The 19136-nt window shown below is 56.3% G+C and overlaps 1 protein-coding gene across 4 annotated transcripts in view; it reads left to right on the top strand.

Annotated features, from left to right (window-relative positions):
* Positions 1 to 7361: 7361 nt before the first annotated feature.
* AHNAK (AHNAK nucleoprotein) overlaps positions 7362 to 19136 on the top strand; it is a 105587-nt gene continuing 93812 nt past the window's right edge. For all 4 annotated transcript variants that reach the window (XM_063092651.1, XM_063092652.1, XM_063092650.1 and 1 more), the window contains exons 1-4: positions 7362 to 7502; positions 16961 to 17059; positions 17456 to 17612; positions 18050 to 18237. In XM_063092651.1, the coding sequence (XP_062948721.1) occupies positions 17456 to 17612; positions 18050 to 18237 (345 nt within the window). In that variant the 5' untranslated portion in view covers positions 7362 to 7502; positions 16961 to 17059. The remainder of the gene's footprint in view (positions 7503 to 16960; positions 17060 to 17455; positions 17613 to 18049; positions 18238 to 19136) is intronic.

Raw genomic sequence — 19136 nt, 5'->3', positions numbered from 1 at the left:
AGTTTGCTAGCGCCTGGCCTTTCCCTTCTCCAGCTAGTTAGTCTGCACTTGTGGAGCTTGTGTCTCTGGTTGCTGGGCAGTCTTCTCTGCGTGCCAAGGAGGCTTGTGTCACCCGAGCACCACCTAGAGCTGGCGTTTCTGGCACTCGCAGTACAGCACGCGCCAGCAGAGGCTGGGGGTCAAGGGGTGGAAAGGGAAGGGGCTCTTGTGAATGGATCAGGGGCTGAGAACAGCGTAATCTGGGAAAATGGGTAAAATGGTAGAAGGAGGCTATTTTATCCACTTATGGGGCAAAATCTCAGCTTTCACAAAGGGACGTTGAAAGAAACTGGAAGAGGGGGTTGGGACTCTGAGTTCCAGTTGACTCAGATAATATCTTTACAGAACCTGAAGTGTGAAGGGGAACGGCTTGGTTTAGTGTGTAAATAACCCAGTAGATACTGGTTATGAGCAGCTATTCATTTTAGCTTTGTTGGCACATCTGCTTAAGTCACTTATTAAAAAGTTAAAAGTCTTTAAAGTTCTTCCAAGAAAGACCTACATTATTGTCTTGTTTTCATGTCCTGCTTTGAGCTGGAGCTGGACAGCTGCTGCTCTCGCGGGTCAGACCCATCCCACCAGCTGCCCACATGCCCCAAATGTGCCACTTCCTCTTTTGAGAGGTGGGGGGAGGGTCTAGAATGTTGAAGGGAGAGGAATAAAGTGCTTTGGAGGCTCCACCCGGTCATTCATTTCTGAAATTAATACTGTGGTTTTCATGACAACCGGGACTCTTTGTCCTCAGAACCCAGAACTTTCCCTCCACACACATCAAATGGATTTTCCTGGGTGGCTGTAACCTCCCGCCACCAGTGCACCTATAGGGCGCTGTAACTTCCCCCAGTAACTTTGGTCCTCTGTGTGTTTGAATGTAATTCGGGGGTGCCCACCCTGTTCTTCCTCTAATGCTGTGGGACTGAAATACTGGCGCTCCTGAAAGGTTAGAGAAACTATGCCACCTGCTCTTGTCTGTTTGCTCTAATCAGGCTGGCATGGCTCCCAGAGTAGGCTGTCATTTTACTCCAGTGGAATTACTGGGGTGTCCCAGTGCCTCAGCATGCAAGGGATGGGGGGTGTGGGGGATGGGGGTTGCTGGAGAGAAACACTTCATTCGCTTGAACCTGTCATAAGAGGTAGAATATCTTGGGCAGGTGGTACTGGTCCAGAGGGAAAGATGCCCCTGGTGAGCTCCATCTTCCAGTGCTCCTGGGCTCTTTTCATTCCTGTAGCCCCCTCCCCTCACCCCCTCCCTTTTTATTTTCCTAATTTCCTCAGGATTCCCTGGGGAGCCTGTTGACCCTACCTTTTTTACGCAATGGGTGGTATGCAGCTCAGGGCTGGATAGTTAGTTGGGGTTTGGGGCTATTTCTGATACGATCTCCAAGGGAATGTGCCTCTACTCCCAGCTGCCCCCTCCCCTCTGCAGCAGGAACAGCTGTCATGTGAAGGCCTCTCCGCTGGTTCAGCCCTTTTGCAATCATCTGGCTGGCCCTGCCAGGATGGGGGTGGATAGTGAGGTCAGGCAGAGCCATGGGGTAAATGAGGGAATGAGGCAGGGCAGGGGGAGCTGCTAGAGGGTGAGGAGCACTAGAGTTGGAAGAAGGGTTGCCAAATTTGGGGTTGGAGGGGTGGAAGCAGCTGAGCAGGCCAGGGAGGCAGAATGATGAGCTTAGGGCACCCGCCCCAGTAAGCGGAGGCTGCCCTAGTATTGAAGACTTTCTAGATATGAGAGCTGGTTATAGCGGGACCCTGGCCAGTCATTCTTTAGGGAGATCCGCATTTCCCCTGAGTCACAGGGAAGCCACAGGGTGCTTTCTGGCCAATCCTTCTCCATGTGGGACCTGAGTCAACAAGTTGCCTAGGGTGTTGGCTGCCCTATGGTGGCAGTGCCTGTGCCTGGCCCTGCCCTGCCCCACCCCACTCACTCCTAGTGTTAGGACAGGGGTTAGCAGACACACCCCTCTTATCTCACTCTTCAACAGTAACTATCCATTCTCTTTGACTCAGACTCACAGAATGTGCCTTATGCAGGGACTGTCAGACAGACCATCTCAAGCAATCCCTTAATTTACCCATGAGGAAACGAGCCCAGAGAAGGGAAGTGACTTATCAAGGGTGCGATCAAGTCTTTCCACAGTTCTTGCAGCTACTCACTGAGTCACTTTTGCTCCTAAGACAGGCAGGAGGTGCTTCCCACAAAAGGTGAGGAATAAATATGGTGGACACGGCACACCGGGTTTTGGAGGGCAGGGAGAGGGGGTTCTCTAAAGGCCTCCAGCAGCCAGAACTCAGGTGAGGAGCAGAGGAGTGGAGCCAGTCCTGGGGCAGGAGCAGCCAGAGCAATCCCAGTCCTGGGGCAGGCAGAGGGCACAGGGTGTAGCAGAGGCGGGACTTCGAGCGACAGGAACCTCAACTATGTGGTGACTCAGGCTCTGGACAGCCTGGGCCCTCCCCTGCTCAGCCTGATCTCAAACTGGACTTGGGCAAGCATAAGCAGAGGAGGGAGGACCCGGGCTGGTCTCCCCTTCCCTGGCAATCTGGGGAAAGGACAGGAGAAAAGCAGCTTCCAAGGAAGGGGCAAGGAGGCTGGTGTCCCCTCTTTCTCGGCCCTCCCTCCCTGCTCCTGCTAGGAGGGGAGCTGGCTGGGGCGTTGGCTGCTCTGTTCATTCTGGCTCCCGCCCTCAGCTCCTGTTTACAACTCAGCCCGCCCAGGCCCCTGCTCAGTTCTGAGCTCTTCTGTTTTCTCTCTCTCCCTCCCTCCTTCCTTCACAGCCTCGTGCAATCATGTTTTGCCACTTCTTTTCCTTTATCTTGGGTCCCCATCTCCTATTACCTTATTGCTCCCATAGTGTCCCCACGCACCCACAGCTCACCACCTCACTGCCGCTTGGAATCCAGCCTCCTGTCCCCAGCTACGTCCCTTCTTTTTCTTCTGCCTGGACGGTCTTTCTTTGCTGTTTTTCTTCCCAGACTCTGTACTCTGCAGACAGAGCCCCGTGTCTCCTGTTGTCTAATTAGCTTTTAACCTTGGTTCTGCTCGGGCCTGAAGATTTCATTAGGACTGAGTGTAATGGAGGGTTTCCGGGTATCGCGCTGTCTGATCTGAGTAATTCAGGAACTACTTATTTGAAGCTTGAGTTTTTATTTTATTTATTTGTATTTTTACGGCCACTACCCCACCCTGCCAAGCTTGAGGTTTTAAATACAGGCTGGGATTTGAATTGAGATGGGGAAGGATGATTTTATTTAGCTTCATATTTTGGGTTAGGGTTTGGGGTTTGAGGATTGCTTAGGAAAGAATATTTGGATTTCAGAGTCATCCAATAGGTTTGCTGTTTGGCTGGGGCAGACAAGTTAGGGAGTAATGAAAGTGAACAGACAAGAGCCTGCTCGGCAGGGGTGCTAATCCCTGGGCTGCGTGGTGTGGGCATGGGGTGGAGGTGAGGTGTGGGCATCCTGGATGGTGCTAAGAAGGGTGAACAGTCATTTCTCTACTTCTAAGGATGTCATGCAAAAGGACCCTGAGGAGGGAGAGTCTGCATCTGCTTCTGAAGAGACTGCAAGCACACCTCACTTCCTTTCTGGGATCAGAGTTTAAAAGCTGAGATTACCATTCGCACAGCAGACCTCATTTCTTCCCTGTAACATGCTGATTTCAGAAAAGGGGACTGTGGCAAGAAGGGAGGGGAAGGGGAATCCCCTTGGCCAGGGGCCTGCCCACAGAGCTCCCCTTGGTGGTTGCTATGGAAACAGGCATAATAGGAACAAAACAGGCATGGTTGCCTGGTAACAGAGGAGCCCAAGGTTCATCACACACATACAACACAAACACATCAGGGAACCCCCGGGGAGGGAGCGTCACTTCTGGGGAAGCTGGGGTATCCCTGTGATGACAAGTCCTAGAGCTCACCTAGCTTTGCCAGTGAGTCTGGAGGACACCTCTGAAGGGTGGTCAAGTGCCAGAGGGAGGGCTGACTTCCTCCCTTATCCCGGTGCATAAGAGGATGGCATTTATTTCGACAGGGGAGTTTCTGTCAAAGGCAAAGGTTTTTCTTCACAATGTTGACACCAACGAGAACTCCTTATAACTAAAAAAATTATGTGTGTGTGGAGTGGGGGCAGGTAGCAATGTAAAGGACATGGTAGAAAAGATAACTTCCAATTTTCTCAAAGCATAGGACTACAATAAATGCTGTGCAGCTTGGCAAGAGACCTGCAAGTCGGGGAATTGCTTTCTGGGGGCTGAGGCCAGGGGAAGCTGGGACAGGACAGCATGGGATACAGGACAGCATGGGATACAGGATGCTGTTATGGAAAGAGCAAAAGCCTTGAGGCCAGTTATATCTGCTCATTCATTCATTTGCTTAAAACATGTTCTTGAGGGATTGCTATGTGTCAGCCACTGCTCTAGGCATGGGGCATACAGCAGAGAAAAAAAGTCACTGCCCTCAGTTGGTTCGAGTGCAGCCTTAAAAGACCAAGGTCACAGGTTCGGATCCCCACACTGGCCAGCCACCTAAATAAATAAAAGACATATCCAAAGACAAAAAAAAAAAAAAAGAAAATGCTAGAGGGAGCTTTGATTCCTACTTTTGTGAGCTGTGTGACTTCAGGTAAATCACTAACCCTCTCTGAGATTTCCTCACTGAGCTAGCATATGAAAGTACCTGCTGCAGGGTCAGACACAATCAACATTAAGGTAGCTTGGGTGGGTGGGAGGGAGGCTTACAGCAGTGGACAGAAAGAGAAGAGTTGGCAGAAATTTCTAAAAGTGTGTCTGCACTTACACCATTGAAAACTTTAAAAAATACTCCCCTACCCTGGGTTGAGGAGGCTGACTTAGGAACCCCCAGCTCTGGTTTCGGCCAGCAAGACTGATCGTGGTTTTTAGGGGGCGGCATTGAGGTTATTCCTTCTCTACCCTCCCAGCCTGCAATGGGACAGTAACCAGTCCCCAGAGCCATCCTCCACCAGGTAATCTTGACAATCTCCCCCAAATGAAGTACCTGGACAGTGATCCCTGCTTTGTGACTTTGAAAACCAGCCTCTCCCTCCTGCTTTCTTCTCTGTTGATCTAGAGGGCGGTCAGAACAAACAATGGGGCAGATAAGCTGGCCCCGAGCCCAGGACGCTTGCCTCTGTTCTTTCACTCCTGGGGGGCTGGCCCAGCAAGCCGAGGCGAACACGGCATGCACACGCTCCCCCTCTTCTTTTCCTGCCCCAGCCCCTCCCTCCAAGCCACCACTGTCCTTTATGCAGATATATATCCTGTTTCTTCGTGGCATATGTCACATCACAGCTATCTTTCTGAAAACCTCGGTGTCAATCAACTCCCATTTTAATATGCACTGGGGAAACTTGCTCTTTCATCAAATCAAAAGATGATTCCTTTCATAAAGTTAAAAATCCTTTGGTAAACTGTTAACAGTGGTTACTTTGGGGTAGAAGGCCTAGGGTAGGGGAGGAAGAGGATGTTGACTTTTTATTCCTCTACCTTTCTCTATTGTTTAAATTCTTCACCACATGGAGGTATCGGTTTTATTCAAAAAATGTCAATGGGGATTATCTGGCTTGTAGGATTACAGGCCACTTTATTTTATCTTATTCTTGATCTATATTTAAAAAGCTGAATACACATTATTTAAAATGAAATAAAATTTAAAAGCCATTAAAAAAATTTAAAAGCCATTGATAAAGGAAATAATTAGATTGTGGTTTTAATTTTTTTTCCCCACCCCTTGCCTTGTGGTTTTAATTTTTTAAAAGTGTCCTAAAGTTTAAAAGTTTAGATTTTTTTCTTTAAGGTGGGTGCTTGGAAAGGGCTGCAACACAAAATGCGGGAGGAGAGGATCCTTTGGAAAGTCTGGGTCTATGTGCTTGTGATGTGTGTGGTGGGACTGCCTTTGCCATGGGATTGAGTCACTATCTGGGTACCTGCGTGTGTGTGTGTGAGACAGAGAGAGAGAGAGGATACTGGTGCCCAAGTCTCTGCCTTGTCTATGCGTCTCTGCATGTCTACGCCTGTCTGAACGTCTATACCTGCGTCTCCACCTTTCTGTATCCATTATGTGAGTGTCTGCATGTCGCGGGCTCCATTTGCTAGCTCTTCCCTCCCCCACGCCTGCACCCTGTGCAGTAACTGGACCTGGACACGGCCCCCAGGGCTGGCAGCAGTGTTGGCTGCTGGGTATTTTTAGCCTGTAAACATGTTCGGCATTTCGGAGGACAGGGCTGCTGGTCTCGGCCCCAGCCCACTCGTGATCTTGCAGCGAGGAGGCCGCTCCTGCCTCGGGCCAGGTCTTCTCAGTTCCCCAGACCGGGGTCTCCCTTCCCCAGCATTTGGGGAGGAAGGAAAACTGGCTTGGAGTGGGCAGTGGGCAGCCATCTAGAAGGGAGCACTGGAGGATTCACAGAGGAGAAGAGAAGGGGGGTGTGTAGCCAGAAGGCCGCTGCACCCCATCATTAAGCGTTTAATAAAATCTCCATGTAGTTAGAAGTGGCTGTGGGAAATGGTTGTAAACTGGGAAACAGCGTCCTGCAAGGCGGGTTGGGAGGGGAAGGGCGCGGAAGGGGGCGAGGGGAAGGGATGGGAGGCAGACCAAAGTCCGGGCTTCTCAGGGATTCTGGGGAGGAAGGCGGGCGGCCCGCTCTGCTCCTGCAAGGGCTGCAGGCCCCGTTCCAGTCTCCTCGCAGCGGCGGCCGCAGCCCCGCGGTGCGTGGGGGCGCTGTGCCCCTGACTCTCGGGGGTGGGGCCAGCGTCCCTGAGCCCGTTCTGTGGGGGAGGGGCCGAGGGGCCCCCAGAAAGAGGGGAGGCGAGAGATGGGCGCGGCTGCCCGGAGCTTGGGAACCAAGCGGAGTGTGGGGCCTGGGGTTTGAGGTGGCTGCCTACGTAGGGAGAAAACTCAAAGGTCAGTCTCAGGCTGGAGTCGCGGCTGAATCACCCAAGTCCCCGTCCGCTATCCGAGCCTCTTGGCTCTTTCTGCAAAACGGGTTGATTCGCAGTTCCAGCTGTGAGGATGAGCCCCAGGGGGCTTCCAGGAGTTTTTTGGCCGTGAAGCCACATGTTGCACACATTGGAGGATAGCGCCAGGCCCGGGACAGGACAGGGGGCAATGGATCGGGGGGAGGGAAGGCGGCCCCTGGTCCCCCGCCCCTCCTCTCCCCCAGCAGCCCAGTCCCGGGTCCCTCCACTGTCGGCCCCGCTGGCTCGTCCCAGCTCCGCTCGGCCCCGCCCGGCCCCGCCCTCTCCCCACAGCTTGGGGCAGACCCGCCCGCCCGAGCCGGAGTTACAAGAGCCGCCTCCGCGCGCGGGGGCCCGGCCACTCGGAGCAGCTCTGCCGCGGGGACTGCGCCGCCCGCCCTGCCGGACCCGCCCCGACCGGGGCTCGCGCCGCCAGCAGCCGCAGCACCGCGACCTCGGGCCCCAGGCCGACTATGGCTGTGCCCTGGGGCTGAGCGCGCAGGTACGGGCGCCGGACGCATCCTGGCGCCGTCGGGGGCCGGGGCACCGAGAACGGGTGGGAGGAGGTGGATTGCGGGGCTCGGGCGAGGCGCGGTGGGCTGGGGGTGTCACTGTGAGGATTCAAACAGGAGCAACTTGAGCTGCCCGGGGCCACCTGGGGAGGCGACGCGTTGCGCCCTGGGAGCGGAGTTCTGCCCCCCGGAGTTGGGGCGCAAGTTGGGCAAAGTTGGAAAATCGCTCCGAAGTGTGCTTTGCTCCATTCCTGTTTCTCTCCAGGGTGGCTGGTGGGTCCTACTGCTCTGCAAGGCGCCTCGTTCTTGGCCCGGTGGCCCCTGTCCCACCCCCTCTCTCTCCATGGGGCGGTGGCTCAGCGCGCGGCTCCGTTTATATTCCGTGTTTACTGGAGAAGTTTCCGAGATCGCCGTCGCGACCCCCCGGCCCCTCCCGGCACCCCTGCGCCCCCGCGCCGCGCGCTCACTCCGCCCCTAACTTCGCGTCCAGAGTCCTCCCGGCCGCACCCTGTTCTGTACCACCAGCCTCTCCCTTTCTCACTCCTGGCGGTCCCCTCAGCCCCGCTCCAGCTGCCCCGCCCTAGTCCTGCTCCTCCGTGTTCCCCGCTCCAGAAAAGTCCCTTCTTCCTCTAGGGCCGCGGAACCTGGAAGTTTGCAGCGCGCCTCCCAGCGGGATGGGTGTGGGGGGGACATAATTGGGGAGATTCCTGCACTGGGGTGGGTGGGGAGGGGAGCTGGGCAGCGGCACAGCCCTCGGGACCGCCCCTTCCCCTCTAGGGGCGGCGCTCTCTCCCCCACCCCAAACCCGTCGGGGCGGGATGGCCCCCGCCCCAGCGCCTGGCTCGGCGCCAGCAGCCTGAGGAATGTGGTGGTTGGAGCCGGTGACTAATTCAAACCAGAACTCGGGAGGAGTGGTGAGGGGCAAAGGGGAGAGGCGAGAGGGAAGGGGCTGTGTGTGGGAGGTAGGGGCAGGCGCAGGGCTGCGCGGAGGAGGAGGGCTTAGCTGCGCCCGCTGCAACCCTGCAGTCCAGCGGTGCGCGCCAGGAGAGGGGGCCGGGGGCGACGTCCTGCCGTGGGGTGGCAAAGGCAGCGTGCTCAGGGTGTGTGCGGAGAACTGTGTTATGTAAGGCTTTCCCATGCAGGGAGGGGGTGTGTAGTGTGCGGGGGCCTGGCCCGCCCCTGGCAGGGCTGGGAGCCCCCTGCAGTGCCAGAGTCCGGGTGTGGGAGCGCAGCCCCTTGGTCGCGCTGGCCAGGAGGGACGGGTGGGGCCCGAGCAGGGCTGGCTGTGCCCCTTGTCCGGGAGGCGGGCGGAGGGGGCAGACGAGGTATCTCCCAGCCCTAGCTGAGCCCAGACAACCAGGTGCGGGACGGCTGTGGCACCTCCTCTCAACGAGAGCGTCGGGGGCCGTGTGCGTGGTGTGTGTTTGAGCCTCTCACAGGATGTGGCTCCTGGCCACCCAGGGGGTGGCGGTGAGGTGCTCCCAGCGAGCGAGTAGTCGCTGCTGAGTGCCCTGCTCTGTGCAGCAGATTTGTGGGGAGGCAGAGTTTCTATCTGTGTCCCCAGCACAGCGCTGGGCTCCCAATAATTGGCTTTGAAACAGGCTTTTTCATTAGAATCCAACCTCTGATTGCAGTGATCCACTTCAACGCGTCCTTCCTAGCACAACCTGGCATAACCTGGCACATGATAGGTGTTGGGCAGCTTTTGGGGGATAGAGTGATGCAGTGGGGGGCTGTAGTGATAGGGGAATGTGTGGGAGTGGGGGGAAGGAGAGAGAGATGGGAGATGCCTTGGAAGGCATTCAAGGGGCTCTGCACCAATGCTGGGTGTAATTTAGGGGAGTCGATCTCACTTTCAACCCCTGCTAATGAGGGAAATCCCGGGGGCAGGGTGTGGCACTCACTTCCTTTGAGAAGCTGAATGGGGAAGTTTCCTTCTCCCACCCCTAGGGAAAGCGGGGCTGGGCTGCACATAGTGGGTAGAGTGTGTAGAGTGGGGAGCACAAGGGACCCTCAGGTTTAGGGGGCACTTCTTCGCTCGGAGCTGTGAACTGTGGGGTGAGGGAGGGTGGGAGAACTGGGACCATGAGAGCTGAGCTAGTAGAGGATGCACGCAGGGTCTGGGTGGCTGGTAGGTGATGGGGTTGGAGAGTGTCTGAGTTCCTCTTTAAAGCCTTTGTTCCTAAGAGTATGCACAGGGACATTGGTCAGAGAACAGGGACACATGGGGAGCCACATAAGCCATAGGAGGCATAGTACTGCCTATCTTGAGGCTCACAGCAGTGATACAGTCTGGGCAACTCCTTGAAGAGCTGACCCTGCAAACCTAGGACTCTGTGCCAGCCAGACGTGGTTCAGGGGGTAAGGCTACAGGTCATGGCCCAGGGTGGGACATGAGAGCAACCTGTGGAGGGAGAAGGCCAGCATCAGTCAAGGGCTGGAGGTCCCCTGGGTCCACTCATTCCCAGGGAAGCCCTGGGTAGAGGAGCCTGGGCCCACCAGGCTGGATTCTTTTGCTCCAGTTGGAATTGTCTGGCAGACACACCACCCTGAGCCTGAGGAGCTGGTTTGAGAGGTTGGGGCAAAGCTGTGGGGGTGGAGGGGTGTGTGGGGCTCTGGGGTGTGGCCACCGCCTTCTTCAGACCTTGGGAACTGCCTGGGGACTGACAGAGGCAGACTGGGAGAGCTAGTCCGACTCCTGGCTGCTGACTCTCTCCCCCACCACTCCCGGAAGCCCCCAGGTCTCTTTCCTGGAGCTGGGCTAACCACGTGCTTGTGCACACTTAGGTTTGAGGAAGGGAGGTGGCCGCTGGAGAGGGTTTAGAATGTGCCATTTTGCATGGGCGGCGGCAGTGGCGGTGTCAGTGGTGAGTGTCTAGGGCCTTTGGCTCTGCCCCTTCCTCCAGGCTCCCAGGGAGCTGGTGGTGCCTTGGGCTTGGACTCTCAGGCTGGGTTCCCAAGCCTTCCTGAGCATGAACAGTTTCCGCCATGCCTGGGTGTGCCCGTGGGGGTGTGGGGGCACGTGGGAGGGCCACAGCAGGGCCTGCAGGAATGCATGTATGTGTTTTGATGAAGCCCTTCTTCCTCCCTGCTGGCCTCGGTTCTCTGTTGTAGCTTGTGGTCTTGCATCCCTCACTGCTGCATTGCAGGGGTTGTTCTACTGTGGCCCTGTGTTCCTGTGACTGCCCATGTCACAGCCTCTGTGTGTCATTGCCTGTGAGAAGGTGTCCCTCTGGTTGTGCATGGGGGTCCTTGTACTGCAGGGGGCCTGGATGTGTCACCTCTTCCTGCGATGTGGGGCTTGGACGGTGGAGGATGGTTATGGCAATCTGCCCCGGTGCTGGAGGTTTCACGTGGGCATGCAGGGGCTGTAGGTAAGAGCTGACCTAAGTTCCTCAGACCGGGACAGATCGGGCCCTGGAGTTTGTGTCCAGAGGCTCTCGGGAGGTCTAGGACAGCCCTGGGAGTGCAGGGCTGAGCCGGGCTGAGCAAGCACATGGCCTGTCAGGGAGGGGCATCCTGCCCGGTCCCTGGGGGCTGAAGCGGAGGTTCTGGGGGAAGGGGAAGTGCCTGGAGCTGATCCCGGCTACGTGTCCTGGCTGGGCTGGGGGCGGCTCTTTGGCGGCAGGGCCGGAGTGGGTTGGCCCCGTGCCCCTGCACTGGCGTGGCCCGGCCGCTAGGGGGAGAGCGAGCAGCGTCTCCCCGAGAGCCCGGCCTTGGGTGGGGCGGCCAGGCAGCTCCCAAACTGTAATGCACCCCCCAGGCCAGACAGAGCACTCTTCTTAACCCCTTCTACCCGCGTGGGAAGCCAGCCTCAGATTTGGTGTGTTAATCCCAGTGGTCCTGGGTGAAGGTTGTCCCTTCCCTGCCTATGTGTCCAGGTGTGGGGATTTCCTGCTAGGGAATGTGATGCTGTCCCCAGTCCCCCGTCACAAGGAGGGGGATGAATCCTTCCCGGCCAGGGGAGGACGAAAGAATCTCCCTCCCTGCTGGAAGTGAGAATTGGAGCTTTGGGGCTTCAGAGCTCGCTGGGAGAGCGGGAGAAAGATATGCGTGGAAAAGGGCATCAGAGCGGTCAGAAAGCAGCCAGTTGGCTGGGGTGGGGCGGGGAGGCTGCCCTGGAGGTCAGTGTGCAGGAAACCCCAGTACATGGCGAGGGACCAGGGGAAGGGGCGGGCTGGAGTGGCCAGGCTGGACAAACTTCCTCCTGGTGGGAGTTGTGGGCTGGGCCAGCACCTCCCTCCTCCAGGGCACAGCGAGCCAGACTGGCAGGGTGAGGTGCAGACTCAGGGACATACACGTGCACCAGGTGAACAGGTAGGGGAGCCTCCATGACAGGTGTCTGTTGTGAGCTGTGCCCATGTCGCCTGTGTCTTGCAACGGGTTTGTCTGTTCTTTCTGGTAATTCCACCCCCCAACCCACACACCCCACGTAAGTTGAAATTGTCTCCTTGGGGTGTACCACCCAGGATTGGCTGGGTGCGTTTTAGAAGTTCTTAATGCCACTTTAGACTCTTCAGATTGCTGGGCACTTCTACTCTGGGTTGAATAGGGCATGTTTTTTTTCCAAACAGGTCTGGCAGCTACATCGTTGGGGGTCCATTTGGAGGCTCAGACCTCAGAAGAGATGCTCCCCCTGTGTTTCTCCTTGTTCCTCAGGGACAAGGGTCTGCTTGTCCGATCCCATGTCCCAGTGGTTGGAACACTTGGCTTGCCCCGACAGTGCCTGCCTCTGGAGTCTAATGGGTCTAAGGCTGGCTGAGCCGCAAAAGGGGATGATTCTCTTGTCCCCCACCTGTTGGGGCCCAAGAGACACGTAGAGGTGGGCTGGATTCCAGGCAGCTCAGGATACCTGACCCTTGGGACACAGCCTCAAAGAGGCCCAGAACCAAAAGACCCCTCAGATCCAGGGCTCTGGGAAGCCTGTGACTGCCCATTCTGGGGTTGCTGCCCTTAATGCTGGGCCAGGACAAGGCTGGCGTGTGGGGAAGGGCGGTGAAGGCCTCTCCATCTTCCCGTTGGCGTGTAGCTCGGGCTCTCACTCTGCTCCTCCAGCATAGCTCTCTCCTCTGTGTATCTCCCTGGGCATCTTTTTTTGTGGTTTCTTGTGTGCCTCATCCTGTCATGTGTGTTTACTTGTGCCTTCGTCCCTCTGGCCAAAGACTGTTGGCCTTGGAGTCAGAGGACCCCGGGCTTGCATTTCAACTCTCTCTCACACTGGGGTGAGTGGGCTGACCTCCAGGCCTGTTTCTACAGCTCTAAAATAAGGATATTCATTCTTATCACATGGGGTCATTTGGGGATTGAATGAGACCCCAGGCACGGAACGTACAGTGCCTGGTACACGACAGTGCTCTGCAGAATTCTCTCTCTCTAGTGTATTGGGGGGGGGCTTTTTCAATGTGGCTTTCTCTTCCTCTCTGCCGCCTGCTGAGGTTTATGAGGGTGTATCACCCTTCTGGGTGTGTCTCCCTTCTTTGAATGTTCACCCCCTTGTCCTGGTTATGAGTGTTTAGGGCTTTCCCTGTGGTAGAGGTCTCTGACTCTGGTCATGAGTCATTCCATTCTGGGGGGTGGGAGGGGTGACTGCTTTTCTCTGGCCTGGTGCTTACGGGGGTCGGTTGACGCGTGTGCCACTGTGCTGGGGGGAAGCGTCACTGTTGTCGGTGCTTCTGTTTCCCTTGGAGGGTCACCTCCTGTGTCCAGCCTGTGCTGGGCAGATGCACAGTCGTGTGCCCCTCTAGTGTGTACTTGTCCTTGGGTTTGGTGCACTCAGGGACTGGGTCCCCTGGGCCTGTCTCTGGGGAGTGTGTGTATCAGTTTCTGTCATCTTGACACTGATGCTGGCTGCAGGGCTGTCTTGAGCTACTGCAGTGATCAGCCTGGGCCTTTTCCTGGCTGTCTTCATACTGGCTCTTGGGGGGAAGGGGCGCCATTCCCCAAGGGCAGTGGAGGAAGGCTGCTCTTCTGAGGTCACACCTGGCAGAGACCATGTGCCCCAGGTGAGGAATCTGCTTCCTGTGCTTCTCCTGGATCTGTTCGGTGTCGCCACCCACCCCGTCCACTGGGGTGGGCATGGGCAGAGCCCTGCTGCTCAGCACATCCTCTTTGTGGTTTTGATTTTTTTTTTTTTTTTTTTTTGTGGCTGGTATAGGGATCAAACCCTTGGTGTTATCGGCACCATGCTCTAACCAACTGAGCTAACTGGCCAGCCCCTTTTCTGTGGTTTTGAATTGCAGGGCGGCCTGTTCTTCTCTTGGGGATTTCTGGCCGGAATTACACTCTGTCCCTGCAGTCTGGGACGTGTATCCTCTGAGCTTTGCTGCGGGAGTGGCCTCCCCATCTTGCTCCTTTTCTGCCCTCCGAGCAGCCCTCTGCCTTAGGGGGCGTCCACTCCAGCTCTGTTTCCTGTCACAAAGCCAATGTCTGCGGGGCCACAGGGCTAGCAGACCCAGATTTGAGGGTCCAAACACTTTCCCATTCTCACCTCTCTGGATCTTGCTTTCCTCATCTGTAAATAACAGGCAGTGTTGTCCCATAGAACTGCAGTGGTGGAAATGTTCTGTAGCTGTGCTGTCTCATGTGATAGCCAGTGGCCACGTGTGGCTGCTGAGCACCTGAAATGTGCTAGTGCAGCCAATGAACTAAAATTTTAATTTAATTTAACTTTAACTAATTTAAATTTAAATAGACACATGTGGCTGCCACATTGGACAACACAGCTCTAAGGTCTCTTCTAGCTGTGTGAAGGCTTATGACACTTGGCTGAATGGTGCAGTTCTCCAAAGCTCCAAATACCCTCCTTTGGGTAGCAGCAAGGCAGAGCCTTCAGCCCTTGGGAAGCCTGGCTTAACCTAACTTGTGTGGGAGGAGAAGAAAGGGCAGTCTGGTTATGGTGCAGGCTCCAGGGGTGGAGGAGAAACTGAGGCACATGCAGAAAACAGGCCCTTGCCACCATGGCTCACATCTCCCTTCTGCATCCCCATGCCCATCCTTGGAACGGAATGGCCCAGATCAGATGAGAGGGGAGTCCTTCCTGGCTTCCTGAAGTGCCAGGATGGTGCCAGGATGGTGGCTGGAGCCAGAGCAGGCAGGGTGGTTGGCAGCTCTACCTGGCCGAGAAACCATCGGGTGCCCTGCCAGGGCCAACCTGCAGCCTTGGGTCCAACAGCTCCTGTTCTCCTGGGCTGTGACCCTTCTCTACTCCGGATTTTATCTCCCCTCCTCAGCAGCTGCCTGGATTGAGGCAGGTAGCAAGTCCCTCCCGAATCTCAGAGCGTGCTTCCTGGACTCCTGTCCTGGGGCTCCATCCTGAGGAGCTGGCAGGGAAGCTGACTGCCTGTCAACACTGGAGCCCCAGCCCCTCTGGCACCTGGGGGTCTGGCCCAGGAGGCACTTTGTCGATTGGGTTTTAGGCGTGACCCTTTGCATGTCTGGAGCTGTTGCGGCCGGCTGCATTGACTCACTGGGGAAGGAGGGAGGGTGGGGCCGAGATGTGGGCGGGGGTGAGCTGGCTCGCTCTCTCCCCTCGCGGATGCTGGCTCAGCACCAGGGTGCTGGGCTGAGAAAAGGGGCCCTGCTTAAGGAGGAAGATGGGATGCCCAGGCACTCTAAAGGGGTGGCTTCAGTTCTGTCTGACAGGCTCTGGGCTGGAAACCTTTTTCCTTATCTGTAGGGCTGGCTTCTTATTGCTGGGCTCTGGCAGAAGGCGCCATTTAAACTCCAGCTTTGCTGTTTCATGATGGGAAGGGTCAGGGTGACTTCCTGTAGTGGCCTCCTCTGCCTGCTGGGAAGGGAGGAGGTGTTTTCCCCAGCTCACAACTGTGGCCAGCAGGCTGCTCCTCAGTCTTTGCCCATCTCCTAGCCAGCACTTGTGTAGACGAGGAGATGTGATAAACACCACACTATGAGTTTGTCAAGGAGGAGACCCGGTGTTGGAGGGGACTGGGGGGGTCTGTGTGTTTATCTTTCATCCATGTTGTGATCTGCCTGAGACAGAAACTGCTAAGTGCCCATGCATTTCCAAGAATCCTGTCCTCAGAGGCAAACTCTAGCACCTTCAAGACCATTTACATTTCATTCTCCAGAGCAGGCTCCCAAGCCTTCTGGAACATTCTGTGTCTAAATTGGTCACACCCAGAGCACCTTGCTCATAATTTATATCTGGGACAGGAACTAAGTCTTTTAAATCTCCATATCTGGCACATGGAGTGCATTCAGTAAATGTTTGGAGGGTGCACAGGTGAGGTTGGGTAACAATCTGATGCCACGTGTAACTAAGTGCCGGGCTGAGTCACATCTGTCCCCACCTAGTTTCCTGTGCCATGTTCACTACAATGTTGGACGTACAGGAAGCGATCAGTATGCATGTATTTATTGATCGGTTTCCTAATTTCTGGATGTAAACAGCTTTCGGGCGGGGTTCAGGGTGAGGTTTCCCATGGTGTGCAGTGTCCCCCACACAGTTTCACAGACATGCTTTGATGGCTGCCGCCACCATTTTGGGGGGGTGGCTGTAGTCTGGGGCCATGTCCAGGGTCCTGCCTGCAGTGTTCCCAGGGCGCCTCTGCAGCTGACAGCTCATTGTGTGGCCGGAGGGTGTCTTTGCTTCTAAATGCCCCCACCTAAGGGGCGGGGCTCAGGGCCCAGGGTGTGTGTGTGTGGGGGCCCTGACTCACCAGGCGCCTAAGTGTGCCCGCTGCGCTCCAGCCTCTCCAGCTGGCTTGGGCGACACCTGCTGGGGCCGGGGCTTTGTTTGCTCAGGCCACCGCCAGGGGCAGGGCACCTGGGGCTCCCAGCTGGTGAGGGCTCCCCCTGGTCCTGAGGACTGGGTTAGATAGCATGACCCAGAGCCACTGTTTGTCACTTGGGGAGGGAGGTCCCCCTGCGAGGAGTCTCACACCAGTTAAAAGCTGCAGACCTGATGTGGAAAGGGGGAAAATTTACAGACTCAGGTCCGAGCCCAGCAGAGTTGCTTTCTCACTATGCACCCCGGGCGAGCTGGCCTCTCAGAATCTCAGTCTCTCCATCTGTAAAAAGGGGACTATGATGTCTCTCTCCCAGTGCTGTGGTGAAGCATCTAATGGCAGTGTGGATATTGCGGGGCTCCCGTGTGCCAGCACTCGTCCCCCATGCTCTCTCCTCTGTCCTTCACTCCTTACGGGAATCCTTTATCATCTGCATTTTCACAGAGGTTCAGAGAAGTTAAGGGACTTGGCCAGGGTCCCACAGCTAGGAGGATGCAGAGCCAGGATTTGAATCTGAGTCTGGCCAGCTCTGAACCTGCTTTCCTCAATGCCAGGCTGGAGAGTCATGTATGAATGGAATTAATGACAGCAGTGGGGGACGAGGTTTTGGTCTGGGGAGTAGAGCATCTGGCCATCCTTGGGTGACAACTGGTTGGGGTTTCGACTGTCGAGTATGAGGATCACCGTGAACTTTCCCCTAGGCTGTGTGACCGAGACTCCCAAGGAGAAAGGCTGAAAGGAAGAGGAAAGAGGGGCGGGCTCCTGGCAAGGCATTCGCTCCTGAACTGAATCCTGCAAAGGTCAGTAGTGGGGAGGGTGCAGAGGGGGTGGAGGGGATTTGTGGGGGGAGGGTGGAGAACCTGGGTGGCATTGGGAGGCTGGGCCCTGGGTAGAGGGATAAAAGGCTGGTCACTTCCGAGGCCAGTTGCCTCTACTGTCTCCTTCCCATCCTCTCTTCTGTGCCTTGGGAGAACTTCCACAGTAGAAGGACGTGAGATGGATTACCACCCCCTCCACCGCCCCACCTCCCATCACCTCACCTGGCAGGTGAGCCAGGTGCCACCCAGGAGGCAGGTGCATTGGAGAGAGTGCTCCACTCCCTGAAAGTTCACGGCACCAAAGACCCCTGGCTTCAGCATCCCCTTGTGCCCTGGCAGCCCCACTGACCTGAGCTCCATTTCCTCACCTCATCCCAGATGGAGAAGGAGGAGGAGGCGACCCGGGAGCTGCTGCTGCCCAACTGGCAGGGCAGCGGCTCCCACGGGCTGACCATTGCCCAGAGGGACGACGGTGTCTTTGTGCAGGAGGTGCTGCAGAACTCCCCTGCGGCCCGCACTGGCGTGGTCAAGGAGGGTGAGTCACCCCAGAGGGTGGACTGGGTGCTGGGGGTTTGAAGGTGGATGAGGGTGTCGGTGGGAAGGGCAGGGATCAGGCAGAAGAGGGCAAGTGGCTGCGGAGGACCTGGTCCTGTGGAATCAGCATGGTTAGTAGCCATGTCCTCCCTTGCACACTCTGTGTCCCTTGCTTGTGGTCCTTGGGGGAGGCAGTGGTATGGGGCAGTGGAGGGCCTAGTCCTCAGGTCTGACTCCACCACCCATTAGCTTGCAGATCTGGGCAAATTAGTTGGCTCTTCTTAGCCTCGATTTTCTCATCTGTGCAATGGGTATTACCTTGCAGGGTGGTCATGAGGGTTAAATGCAAGTCAGTCCTAGTGTCCAGCATGTGGTGGTTGTGTGTTGTTTCCTGGAGACCCTGTGGGTCTTACGTGCTTCTTGCTCCTCCCTGCTCAGGGGACCAGATCGTAGGTGCCACCTTCTACTTTGACAACCTGCAGTCGGAGGAGGTGACCCAGCTGCTAAACACCATGGGACACCACACCGTAGGCCTGAAGCTTCACCGTAAGGGGGACCACTCCCCCGAGCCTGGCCAGACCTGGACCCAGGAAGTCTTCAGCTCTCACAGCTCCGAAGTGGTTCTGGTGAGTACCTTGCCTTCCTGCCTGTGCCCTGTGCTCCCCCTGGCCACACTGGCATGGTGGGCCCACTTCCTGAGCCTTGTCTACCTACTGGACCTCTCTTATAATTCCTCTCCTCCTTCTACTGCTCTGCACTCTCTTGAGCCCTTGGCCAGCCTGTTTCTTCCCACTCATGTGTGGCATATGGCTGACACTGCCCCTAGAAGTCTCCTGTCAGTTTCTTCAGAGTGCCCACTGTGGGAACCAATCCTGCAGTCTGGCCCTACATGCCAGATGGATGGTCGGCTGCTTTGCAAAAATCTTTGAAATGATTTTCCAGGTGCCCAAATCTGCCTTATAGGCATCATTTTTCTCTTTACAGACGTCCGAAATCATTCTGAGTCAGCGGTGGGGCAGCAAAGTGCCTGGAGAGACATTTCTTTGCTCCTGCTGATGGCTTGTTTATTGAACAAATGAAGGGTCCCCAAAGTGAAAGTGTTAGCCGAAGCGCAGCCAGTCTCACAGGCTCACCATGTGCTTTCCAGTGTGCCAGGGGCCCCTAGGAGTGGGAGGAATCCCTTCCCAATTAAACGAGCAAGCCAGTGAGTTGGGAGTTGAGAGCCAAGGTGTCTGGTTGCCTGGGAGGCATCCCAGGAACAGGCCGATTTGAATCTCTGAATGATTCTAAATCCTTCCCATCACACAGTCCAGGAGTCTACACCCCATCCTCTCCCCCGATGGCTTTTGCTTACCGGAATTTCCCCCACATAATTTCTGTTTTCCTCCTGTGATGTGGCTGTCAGCCCCTTTCTTTGGTCCCTTGTGCTCTGCCCCAAGAGGCTCCGTGGACCCCTGTTACGGTCCCTCCTTTGGGAGACAGGCAGTCGTGTTGTCGGCTGGGCTGCGGCCGGGCGTCTGGTAAC

This window comes from Cynocephalus volans, chromosome 4 (assembly GCF_027409185.1).
Source record: "Cynocephalus volans isolate mCynVol1 chromosome 4, mCynVol1.pri, whole genome shotgun sequence".
Taxonomy (NCBI): Eukaryota; Metazoa; Chordata; class Mammalia; order Dermoptera; family Cynocephalidae; genus Cynocephalus; species Cynocephalus volans.
The sequence above is the reverse complement of the archived record's forward strand: the minus strand, read 5'-3'. Positions and strand labels throughout refer to the sequence as shown.